The sequence below is a fragment of the Hydra viridissima genome, unplaced genomic scaffold, assembly GCF_058129835.1.
Source record: "Hydra viridissima isolate aposymbiotic clone 2 unplaced genomic scaffold, HvirCarnegie_v1 scaffold_16, whole genome shotgun sequence".
Lineage (NCBI taxonomy): Eukaryota > Metazoa > Cnidaria > Hydrozoa > Anthoathecata > Hydridae > Hydra > Hydra viridissima.
The window spans coordinates 2,641,817-2,654,073 of NW_028324315.1; the positions used below are offsets into that span (position 1 = coordinate 2,641,817).

General features: G+C 28.9%; 1 protein-coding gene across 1 annotated transcript; it reads right to left on the minus strand.

The window, feature by feature from the left end:
* Nucleotides 1-2,839: 2,839 nt before the first annotated feature.
* On the minus strand, nucleotides 2,840-12,046 carry LOC149877332 (NACHT, LRR and PYD domains-containing protein 12-like). The gene is made up of 3 exons (XM_090073537.1): nucleotides 11,784-12,046; nucleotides 4,828-6,168; nucleotides 2,840-3,713 (listed from the first exon to the last, which is right to left on the minus strand). Exons 1-3 carry the CDS (start codon nucleotides 12,043-12,045, stop codon nucleotides 2,977-2,979), a joined length of 2,340 nt encoding a protein of 779 aa, XP_089929663.1. The 5' UTR covers nucleotide 12,046; the 3' UTR covers nucleotides 2,840-2,976.
* Between the last annotated feature and the right edge of the window lie 211 nt (nucleotides 12,047-12,257).

The following is a 12,257-nucleotide window of genomic DNA, read 5'->3' on the forward strand; positions in this document are numbered from 1 at the left end:
TAATTTTTACTGCATATAATTTATAAAATCTATCTTCATTTGATTTATAAAAAAACTATTTTGGTAATTGGGGAATATTTATAACCTAAAAAGATTTTATTACCCATATACTTTTTTTATATTATTTGTTATTATATTATTATCTATTTATTGTTTGTTAATTAATTAATTTTGTTGAATAACAGAAAAACATTTTGTAAAATTACAAAGATATAAGTAACCTTATTATGAGTTCAGACAGAACAAAACGTAGAAAAATTGCTGCTGAAATAGCAAGAAATGTGAAAGAAGTATCATGCAATGAATCCGAGTTGTTGAATAATATTTTAGTGTTTAACTCTTCTAAATCCAATTGTCAAAAATACTTTTTTACCCGAGTCCTAAAAATCCCGAAAATTAATGCTGGTTGGATGACAATATAAATTTACCTTTTACTAACTCTATCATTAGTTTTGAAGAATCTAGTAATAACATCGAATGGAAAGCATAGTGCTATAAATAATTTGCTTCAGAATTTGCAAAAATCAAAGTTAGGTTTGCCTAAAGATGCTAGAACACTTCTTAGAACTGATCGAAACATTATTACTGCTTCTGTAGCTGGTGGTGAATATTTTTATATAGGAATAAAAAACTGGTTATCTTTGCTCCTAAATAAATCTTCAATTTCATCTGATATTACACAGCTTACAATTCACAGAAATATTGATGGTATTCCTTTATTTAACACCCCAAATGTTTCTCTCTGGCTAACTCTTGGTTCGATTTTAGAACTTGAAGGTAACACAATTTATCAAGCAAAACATGGCCTATTTAATGACATCTAAGCAAGCGCAACAGTGTAGCTTGATTGGCCAACGAGGCAAAATCAAACTTTGAGCACTGCAGCACTTTCAGATTTTGTTTAGTAAGTATTCACTTCAAATTTGTATGCCCTCATTTAACAGCAACATATTAATCTTGAGTTATTTATTTAGATCACAACATTTAGCCCAGAAAAGTAATACTTGCTAAATGGTGTAATGATAATAACTTAACATGTATACTGCGGCATCAACATAATTGTTGTATATGTATTTAGGTGCTGCTAAACAGAACTTTGCCACTAAGGACACAACCAAGGAGATGCTTGAGAAGTAACTTTCTACGTGGTTTGGAAATTCACGGGATCGTGGGGAAGAAAGCCGAAAACCGAAAGGGAAGAATGCAACAGAAGTCAATAATGTAATACAAGTTCCTGATGATGCAGTTACAAATGTTAAACAGTGAACAATGTTTTTTGATCTAGCATCAGCTAAGAGTTTACAAACTGTTTGCCATGGTCTAAGTTATGATTTATTAAAAATAGTACACAATGTGATCTGTTTTTCAAGCACTGTATACATTTTACTGGTTTGTCCAGCCTGTAAATATATTTTGCCTTATAGCATACAGGATCTGATTTCACATACTCTTATTTGTTTAATTCAGTTATGCTCGTTTAAAATTTAGTTAACTAATTGTTATTACTTGTAAGCATTGATGTGTATTTCTAGGTATATTTTTAATCAGTTATGACTTGTAGTGATGGATTATTGCGATTTGCATCATTTGTATGTTACATGATATTATTGGTGCATTTTTTGAAAACTTCTTAGTTTATGACTTGTAATTGCTTTTTTTTTTTCAATAGACTCTTGCATATAGTTAACCGCTTCTCAGTTTTAGCAATTATTTTTGGTAGTGTTATTGTTTCAATTAATAAAATGCATCTTATCTGCTAGCAATATAGCTACAGGACTTAGTAATGTGACATAGCGATAATAATAATAATAATAGTAATAATAATAATAATAATAATAATAATAATAATAATAATAATAATAATAATAATAATAATAATAATAAAAATAATAATAATAATAATAATAAGAATAATAGTAAAAATAATAATAATAATAAGAAGAAGAAGAAGAATAATAATGATAATAATCATTATTATTATTATTATTATTATTATTGTTATTATTATTATTATTATCATTATTATTATTATTATTATTATCATTATTGTTATTATTTTTATTATATTATTATTATTATTATACCTATAATACCTGGAATAATTGTGGGATCCATGTGGGTTATCCCAGCTGAATACCAGCTGGGTTCCAAACGGGTTCTGTTTGCTATCCCTTCTGAATACCATCTGGGTCCCGGCTGGGTCCCGTTTGCGTTTTCTGGCGGATATCCCGGACGGGTCCCGTCTGGATCCCGCGGACAAATTCCGGCGGGATCCGTCTGGATTTCCCGTACGGGCCCCGTCCTGCGCCCCGGCTGGGACCCACCCGGGTACCTTACGGGCTGGCTAGCTAAAATATCACTGAGAAACGGTAGCACAACATAAAGCGTTAAACAACTAAATCTTGCCAATTCCTAATCAAATTATTCCCAGTCCTTTTCCTAACTAAATAGTCCCTAGACTTTGCCTAGTCCTAACCAAACAATCCCCAAACACTTAACTCAATCCCAACCTTCCACATAACCTTAGAGCCCATACCTCTTTTGCCATCAATAACCTTAAAGAACAAAAACATTTATAAAAACGTCGCCCTCACAACATGCAGAAATAAAAATACCAAAACCCTTTAATATATTCTCGTTATAAAACATTTTTACAAATAAATAATTTTTAAAAATATTTAGAACAAAGTAAAAAAATAAAATAAAAGATTCATTAAGAAAACTTTTCTTTAATTGTACTGTATGGAAATGACACAAAAGATTTTGTTTAGACTTAATCTCCTTTTTGGTCCCTTTGGTAACCTGCAAATATATAGAGAGGTGATTGTTGCAATTTATGTAGCTATTGAGCCAGGTAAAAAAAAAAATGTCCTCACGGTTATTAGTTTAGGAAAATTTTCCCGCAATGAAAGTTATCTTTTTTAACACGAAAGTTTTAGTAGTTTAAAATCAGCATCCTATAGTGTCCCCTCCTCCTTATTTACTTTTAATGTTAAATAAATATGTAAAATATAGAAACAGCAACAATAATAATAAAACCACAAATAAAACTGTAAATAGTATTTTCCATTCCTTATTTTCCAACTCTTTCCACTCTTTTTCTATCAATATTTTCAGCTTGTTCAACTTTTTGATTTGAGAAATAATTTTCCTATCTTTTTGTAAAAAGGCTTTTCCACGGTAATGAATACTCAAACTCTTAAAGGTCATCCCTCGAAACCATTCACAAATTTCGCTCATGAAGTCTTTGTGAAGAATAAGAATTAAATTTTCAGTGAGTCGAATCCAAGGGAGGAATTCTTTGAACTCGTTCTTTGATACAAAAGCACTGGTCCATATGAGCATATGTTCAATTTTGTGCTCAGGAATCCATTGATCCATCTTCAATGGCCAACATAAAAAGATGACACGACGAACGTTAGTAGAACATTTGATGAGAAGCTCTTTCTCGTCTTCAGATAAGTTCATTTTGTATACATATAAAACATCCAACTTTAATCCTGCATCAATAAATTTCTCCATAAAATAATTATCACGTGAAACTTCATGAGCAGATTTTCCATCGATTATCGCAATCCACCACTTTTGTTTACCAAGCAATCTTTTTAAATCTTTTCTGATCGACGCCTGCGCTTCAAAGAAGCATTCTATGAACATCCCTATCAAGAGATTTTCCTGAACTGTCATGAATTCGCTTTGAATCTTTAAAGAACCTGAAGAAAAATAGTAAGATTGTTAAAATCAGCACTTTTTTGCAGTAAGATTTACTTTGATTACAGTTTATTATCAAAATAATTTTACTTGGAACTTTATTTAAGTTGCAATTTTGTCCTTTGTTGATCAAAGATTATATTGATACAAAAAAGGTCATTTGAAGTAAAAGTTCATTTGTAATATGTTGAACGTAGATAAGTAAGCTCTTGATAAATAATAATGTAAATAATATTATTCCTTGGAATGTATAAGCTATTCAAAGTTTCAGTTGATTGAAAAAAATATGGTGTCTTCATTTCATTTTTAAAATTTTTGTTCAGATCTTATTTAGATCTTAACTAGGAACTCTGGTCGAAATTGGTTTTTATATATTTAAATCAAGTAACTAAGTCCTTCTTGCCATTCATTTTACAAATAATTTAAGCGATCATGAAATCTATCCCTGAATTAAAGAAAACTGCTACGAATGATTGAATGATACGAATGATTCGCAAACTCGATCATAAGAATAAATAGTAAATCTTAATTCACTAAAAAATATATCAGAAAATGCGCTGTTGCTTGAAAGTGTATTAGTTAAATAGCAACTCACAACATTGAACATCAAAATATTAGCAAAAATATCCCTCACACGAAAGCTAACCCTTACAAACATTGTTTGCTAAAAGTTTTAAACTTTTGTTGATAAACTTCACAACATTTTTTCTTTTTGCAAAACTTGTTAGAAGAAATTAGAGTTAATTAACCTCATTTTTGAAGTAGCTTTTTAACAAATCCTGGGATAATAGATATTTGACTATTTGTAGAATCCCCACTACCAGGTCTGCTTTTCAAGGAAGTGTTTTATTTTCCTTGCTTTATTCTCCTTATAAATTTTGTATACATATAATGAAAACACAAAAGCATCCTTCTACTCCTATCAAATGGACTCAAATAATACAAGGGGCTCAAAGGGGTAATCAATGTGGCATCTTGGACTTTTATTTTTATTTCTATAACTTTTATTTTTATTTTGTTCTAATAATTGTATCAAAGGTATTTTAAAAACTTTCAAAAGTCCGAGATTTCATATAATCCTGAAATTAATCAAAGGTCAGTTAAAAATTAACTTACCACATAAAGAATTGAGCAATGAATTCCTTTTATCATTTGAACTCTTCAAGGTAGAAAAAAAACGCACAAAACTCCCTTCATTTTCATTTGCGAGCCCACAGATCATAGGTAAACAGCTATGCAACCTTTTTTTACTGATAATTTCCTCAGGATTCAAATAAATGTGTGCGTGTACTGAAGCACAGAACTCCATTAAAGTAAAGTGAACAAACTGATATTGGTAACCGAGTTGTGACTCAACTTTTTCAATGAAACCAAAGTTTTCAAGTTCACCAATATCTTCAACAAATGGTTTAACTTCCTTTTGAGAAAAAACGACCTTGCCTTCAATAAGTAAATTCCAAGCAATTTCACAAACCCTTAAAATGTATTGCTTGTTACTCTCACTTTGCATCATATCATGAATTGGTTTATTGTTTTTGTTTATGTGCTTTTGCAAAAAATATAAAAAAACACAACTACACAACTCTGTCATGCTAAAAAATAAATCAGATTCTCTTAGTGTGGATGTACCAACAATTGTGCACATTGCAGATAAATAAAACGGGACTTGAGCCATGGCTTTAGCAATGTTAGATGATTCAAGAACATTTTTTACAGCCTTTTTATTGCTGCAGTTTTTTTCTATGTAATCATTTATTCCACTGTCATTAAAACCCATTATTTGAATAGCTAACTTTTTTTTGCATTCAGACACTTTGTTTTTGTATTGCAATATAGCTCCAACTCTTCCAGCCACAATACAGTTGTGTTTTTTAAAATCTAAAGCACCTGCTAGTGCATTAACAATGGGATGCTCACTTGGAATCAGCAGATTGTGATTTATTAATTCATCTAAATAAGCAAACTCATCCAGCCCATCTACCACAAACAATATTGAAAAACTTTCACAAACATTAAAATCCTTAAAAACTTCTTTATAGAAAACTTTAACCAGTTCCTCTAGGGTACTAATATTTGGAAATTGATTTAACTTTCTGCATTCAAGATAAAGAACGATATTAACATTTCGATACAAACAACTCCTAGCCCAGTCAAGTAGGTATTTTTTGAGCAGCCAAGTTTTTCCTATTCCAGCAATACCAGAAATCAGTAGTAAAGAAAGCTCTTTAGAAAACACTTCCTTAAACTCAACTGGTTTATAACTCTTTTGTTGGCATTGATAGAACTCTCGCTCAACAACATTTATTGTATCTCTTAAAACTTCATTTACATCAACTGCAACCAACTCTACAAATTGGTTTAAGAGATCAACTTCAATGGGACTGACTACTTTATGTACAAGTTCATCCATTTTTTCATACTTTGTAAGGTAAAACTTTTTCAGCTTTTCACACATTTCTAAAAGTACATAAATATGAAAATAAACATGGTGCAAGATAACAATAAAATATTGCGCAAGTATTAAAATGAAGTGAGTGATATAGCCTGCTACATACTAAACAAGTTAAGCTATACCACTTACAGAATCGTTTTAATTATACGCTACTCATCAATGTTTTTGCACACTTAAGCCTTAATTTGCATAATTTTCTTTAAATTTAATTATACAGTACAATCTCTCTAATTCGAATCTCCTTAATTCGAAAACCTCTGTAATTCGACTAAATGTAAAGTCACCGTGAAACGCGCTTAAGAAACTCTTTTGTTTAACTTTCTATAATTCGAATCTCTATAGTTCGAAAACTTCCATAATTCGATTGGATTTTTCGGACCCTTTAGTGAGTATCTCTCTGTAAATCGATTTTTTATTTTCTGAAGTGAAAAAGCTTGTTAACCATTGAGTTCTTTTTTCAAATTTCGAATGTTTTGAGTTTTTGAAAAACGATTAACTTGAACTATTATCTTTTGTTTAAAAAACATCATGGCATCAGAGAGACCGCATAAAGAAACCAATTTAAAGCGGAAACACGATGTTCTACTGAAATTGGAGAAAGGAAAAACAAATAGAGGTTTCGAAAATCTTTGATAATCCACCAAACATTCTTTTAACCTGGAAAATGAATAAAGATAAATTATTTGACGCTTTTTGTAAAGGAAATTTGGCTAAACGGGTGAAGGTACTTAAATGTTTCAAACAAATGAGCTTACATTCAAAAAAGGCGATCTACAATTACTGACTTTTTTTTTTAATAAAAAAGTTTAAAACACATAATCTCTATTGCATTTAGGCCTAAGAATCACTATTTGTTTGTTTTTTTCATTTCTATTTGTAATTTGACCAGAATATTTGAAAAAAAATCAACTTTCTATAATTCGAAAATCTCTCTAATTCGAACTTTTATTTTTCCCCATGAAGTTCGAATTAGAGAGATTGTACTGTAATAACTTTAAAAATTCTATTTTTCACTCTGCTTTTTTTTTTTTGTGTTTTTTTTTGTTTTTTTTGTTAAAGAAAAAAGAATAATGAGTAACTCTTTTTTTTTATCAAAAGTATTAAAAAGTTCTTTTTAAACAAACATTAACCAGTAATAATTTTTTTTTTTAAAAAAAAAAACTTTTCATAAGTTTAATTGCAAACAAACTCCAATATTTTGTTAGTGCTGTCTTTATATCTTTAATACAAAGTCAAAAAAAAAAACTTTTGGTGTAAAATTTAATATAATTGAAGATGTAATTCACTAAGTTATTGCTAAAAACCAGCCAAAAAATAGATGAAAACCTAGATAATTCAGAAACTAAACACCTTAGTGCAAATATGTTATAATGCGAAATTTCATAACCGCTTCTTGCACCACAATCACAAGGAATCCCAGTAGACATCTAGGATTGTATCCCATATGAAGGCCTGATGTTCAATTCCTTAATAGATCAACAAAGATATATAGACACTTGATTCTGATTCATGATGCTTTTTTGGTGAAGAACCTGCATGAAATCAAGATAACAGCAAGAAAATCCAAAAAGCAAAAACAGTAACTGCTTGTTTTAAAGACAATAATGTGCATGTAATCCAGAAGCTGATTTGATTCTCTTATTTGAACTTAATCAAAAATCTACAGGTAGTAATTGGTTGAAACTGATGCAAAGCTTAAACCTATCAAAACCTATTTTCAGCAATATCCTTAGGCATACCAAATTTGAAATTCCTAATTAATTTTTCAGAACTTTTATGCTGCAATTTTAGTTTAGGGACTTTAAATTGTCTATGAGGTTTTTATTAAATTCAATAACTCTTTTTGATAATTTGGTTAATGCCTTTTTCATATCGCTTTGTTTCCATTTATCATAACTTTGTTTTAGCAGCTGTGCATAATTAAGGTCTAAAAATAAAGTTAAAGTGACATCAATTGAGAGTAGGTGAAAATAAGAATATTCTTAAGTCATAATCAAATGATCTATGAATCTCATTTGTGGACAACATTTGAGGAAACAGCACAAGTTAATTTAAAAGTAAATAACTACAATTTTATTTTATAATTCTATTTACAAATTAATTTTAAACTATGATTTTATCAATTATTAACTTGCAAAATTTTCTGCCAAATATATGCAGAAAATTGTTAAAAAAATTAAAATATACCTGTAATGAGGATTTATAACAAGATTGGTTTACGACAGACAATCATATAATAAAGAACTTTGTGAAACTAGATGCATATTGAATTGCAAATGTTTGCATAGATGTCTCTGCAGTTCCTTCAAAATTCAAGTGCTGCAACTTAAGCACTGAGACAGCTTAAGCAACCCTAATTATGCTTCTCCTCCAACTTCTCAAGCCACATTCATAAAGCAATAGAAAAATCTGACAAAATTTTTGATAGAAGATTGGGTTAGTGATTATTTTTCTTGTAAAAATGTCCTACGTTTTAAAACTGAAAGATATGCAGGCAAATTTGTAATGACAAAAAATCAGAGTAAAATTTTTGTGTAAAATATTATTCTGATTTTTTGTCATTTTAATGTAAAATTTTATTCTGACTTTAAATGTGCAAAAGCATAAAACTTTCTGTTTTAGTGCATTAAAGTAATTAATCTAAACTTTTCAGCACCTAGCTCTCTGTACTTCCCAAGGCATCTTTTTTATCCAATATATGTGGATTAACCCAATCAATTTCTGCAACTTCAATATATGTTAAAAGAGTGTTTAGCAGAGTTTGGTAACAAACACTCCAATTCTAATTACTCAGATTAGCAAAACATAGTTGGGGGTATAATACTAGAATCGGTAATTATAACCAAGTTCAACCAAAATATCTTTAAAAGAAGATGAACATTTAAAGTCTACATTAACACCTACTGGATTTTAACTATAACTTTAGTGGTGTATTTAAAGTGTTTATTTGTTAATGCTTTTTTTTTTCTTTTTTTTTTATCATATATTGTATTCATATTCATATGATTGTCCATGTTAAATAAGATAGGGAAACTCAAGAAGAATTAAGCACTTGGGCAGAACAGAATTTCTCATTTATTTAGTAATTAAAATGCAAAATTGTTTAAAAAAAATAATTAGAAAATAAATTTTAACAAGAGATGAGTCTTATAAAACAACATTTGTTATTTTTTTTTTACATCATTAGTGGTAGTTTGCTTGATTTCATGATTTCCGAATAATTCTATTCAGCATTCAAGACTTTCAATTGGTTTTTATAGTATAATTTTTTTTTTTTATTTAAATGCTTTAATGAATATTTTTTGAAGAATGTTAAATAAAATTGTGTTACAGCTGGTTATTATATTCACCAATCATCTAGTAGTTAAATGTAGGCCTTTTATCCAAAACCATGTGATCTATGGCAGAATAGGAGCAGGATCAAAATTTATCTACTTTAGCCAAAATAGGTCTCACCCTAATTTAAATCAGGACTTGATTCTTTCATAACATGTGCTATTTATCTAGTCTTATTAAAGTTATTTTTCTTTTCCAGCTTCAAAAAAATAATGTTATACATTTATATCATAAATATAGCCTTACATTTGTACTGCCTAGGACTTGTTCACATTATTAAAAAATCATATTGATTATTATGACTAGCATAACTCACATTATAAAATTAGACTATTACCAGTAATATTATAGATCAAGCCTTAGATAATCCCCTTTGTTTATTTAAAGATTTTCCCTGTTTATCTATACTTAAATAAGCTTGTGTATTATTTTATCTTTATAGATGGTGTATATGCATGAAACCATTGAAGTTGTAATTCATGGAGATATGGGGCTATGGAAAACCAGTCAATAAAGCAAAGCCAACTATGCAAAAAAGTTCAAAGTGAAAAAAACATTTAAAATTGATAAAGCAAAAAGGAAATTCCTAAGAAATTTCAATGACCAAAAACAATTTGAACTTAAAATCTATTTGAAAGAGATGAAAACAAACTTTATGGATTTACAATAAAAGACTTCTGCACAATTCCTTTTCAGTTTACCAAAAAATAATATTTCATCCATTTAGCAAAGAAACCATGGTGGCAGATGTTGATTGATTATTGAATTTTCTTAAAAGACATCTAGACTTAAATATTCACAAGCCCAAAGCAACAAGCTAAGGCTATAATATTCAACCAACCAAACAGCAGGTTTTTTAATCAGCCAACAGAAGTTATTGAAAAACACAAGCTCACATTAGAGTCTATTTTAAACTGTAATAAAACCAGTGTTTCTATCTATCTAATAGATCACTTGAAAATCATCATGACCAGTGGAAATAGGCAAGTTGGAACTTAAATATCTGCTGAGAGAGGTGAAATTGTTATAACTGAACTTTGCTTCTCTGCTTCAGAGTTGTACACAAGTGTTTGGACTAGAAATACTTTGAACTATTCCTTTCCTTTTAGAGTTTGTGCTATGAATGTGGTTGAATAACTTAAATTAGTAAAATCTTTACAAGGAGGTTGCAGATTTTTTTTAGCCAGCAAAATTCAAGGAAATTGTTATTCTTCTTATCATTTATAGCATATACAAAAAATCACAAAATAATTAACATAGTAAGAGAAAACAGAGTGATCTTTCTGTGCCTTCAAGGAAAAGCTATTACTTTTTTTTGATATACCATTTGATCATCAAACCTGTATAGCTTGAAAATGCAAAGAAGATCTACAGAAGAAAAGAGCTCCTGTTATAAGCGAGCTCATTTCGGCACATCTTTCTTTGCTGACATCAAAGAAACAGATTGTGTTTATTAAAATGAACTGTACTCAAACTCAATAGAGAACTGTATTGCATGTATTAGTTGCCAAAAATGGGAAAATAACTCTTGTGCTGGAGTTAATAAAGTTTATTGAATGTAATAAATAGAAAGTAATCTGTTTTTCATTTTTAATATTTAGTTTTTTAGTTTTTAAACAGTTACTTTATTTTATAACTTTAGAACTTGTTCCTTTCTACCTTGTATATTTTTCCAATTTTCTCCAATGTGTGAAAAGTTGATTATTTGTTCATATTCTTTTCTTTAACAAGTGGTTACAAAAGATATTAAATGAATGATCTAAACTTTAACTGTTCTTATGAGTTTGAAAAAAATAGTGGCCCATTCCACCCTGAATTCCCTTACTTTGTCAGGTGGGTAACATAAAAATTTAATAATTCTAGTTAATTTCATAAATTTGTCAACTATCAACAAACAAAAGAAGAATGTTATTTATTTCTTTTTTATTATTCTGAATTAGTGACTTAAAATAAATACTGATCACATGTCTTTTAAAGGTTTTTTTTTTTTATGTAATAAAAAAGGAGGTAAGAATGAGTTTGTGACACTGTTCATTAGCTGTAAATAAAAAAAAGATAATAACTTTATTATTTGGTGTAGCATAAGTATTGTGTAAAAAGAAAACAAATTATAAAATGACGAGAGAACTAAAAAACCTTTTTAACACAGACTAGTTTACAAGAACTTTAAATTTGATTTTAGTTATTTGAAAATGTAATGCTAAAAAAGCAAGTTTTTTAACTTTGACTAAGCTTAACTTCTTTTCCAATTTCTATTCATGAACAAAAAGTAAACTAAACACACCTATAGAGGATATATCTTGGAGTACATCATTCCTTCCCATATCTCTCAGAGAATTCTGAATATAAGTTCTGTAATCATTTGGATATTGCTGATAAAGCCTCTTTAAAAAAATTTTAATTTTAAACTTTTCTTTTCTCCCACTTTGATCATGATCTATTTGATCAACAACAGCATTTACATCACTAAGCCCAGTGCCACGGGCAAATTTTTTCCAATCTGAATACACTTTTTTAATTATAATTTTCTTTATATTTCCATCCATTCCTAAACAGAAGTAATTTAGCATTTTTTATACCGATAACTATTTATAAACTTTAAAAAAAAATTTAAACATGGTAAAGATCATTTACAAAATTAATGTAAAAGTATTAGAATATTTTTCTTATTTTGAATATATATTCAAAGGTAGCTTAATACACCAGGATGTACTTTATATATGACAAGAAATTTTAAATTAGTTATTTTTGGACTTCT

Bases quoted from the DNA above. Each gene is read 5' to 3' on its own strand.
- LOC149877332 (XM_090073537.1), bottom strand. From the start codon at position 12,045: ATGGATGGAAATATAAAGAAAATTATAATTAAAAAAGTGTATTCAGAT. The intron at 6,169-11,783 runs GTGTGTTTAGTT...ATGTACTTTTAG, and splicing joins CCAAGATATATCCTCTATAG to AAATGTGTGAAAAGCTGAAA. The intron at 3,714-4,827 runs GTAAGTTAATTT...ATTTTTCTTCAG, and splicing joins ATTGCTCAATTCTTTATGTG to GTTCTTTAAAGATTCAAAGC.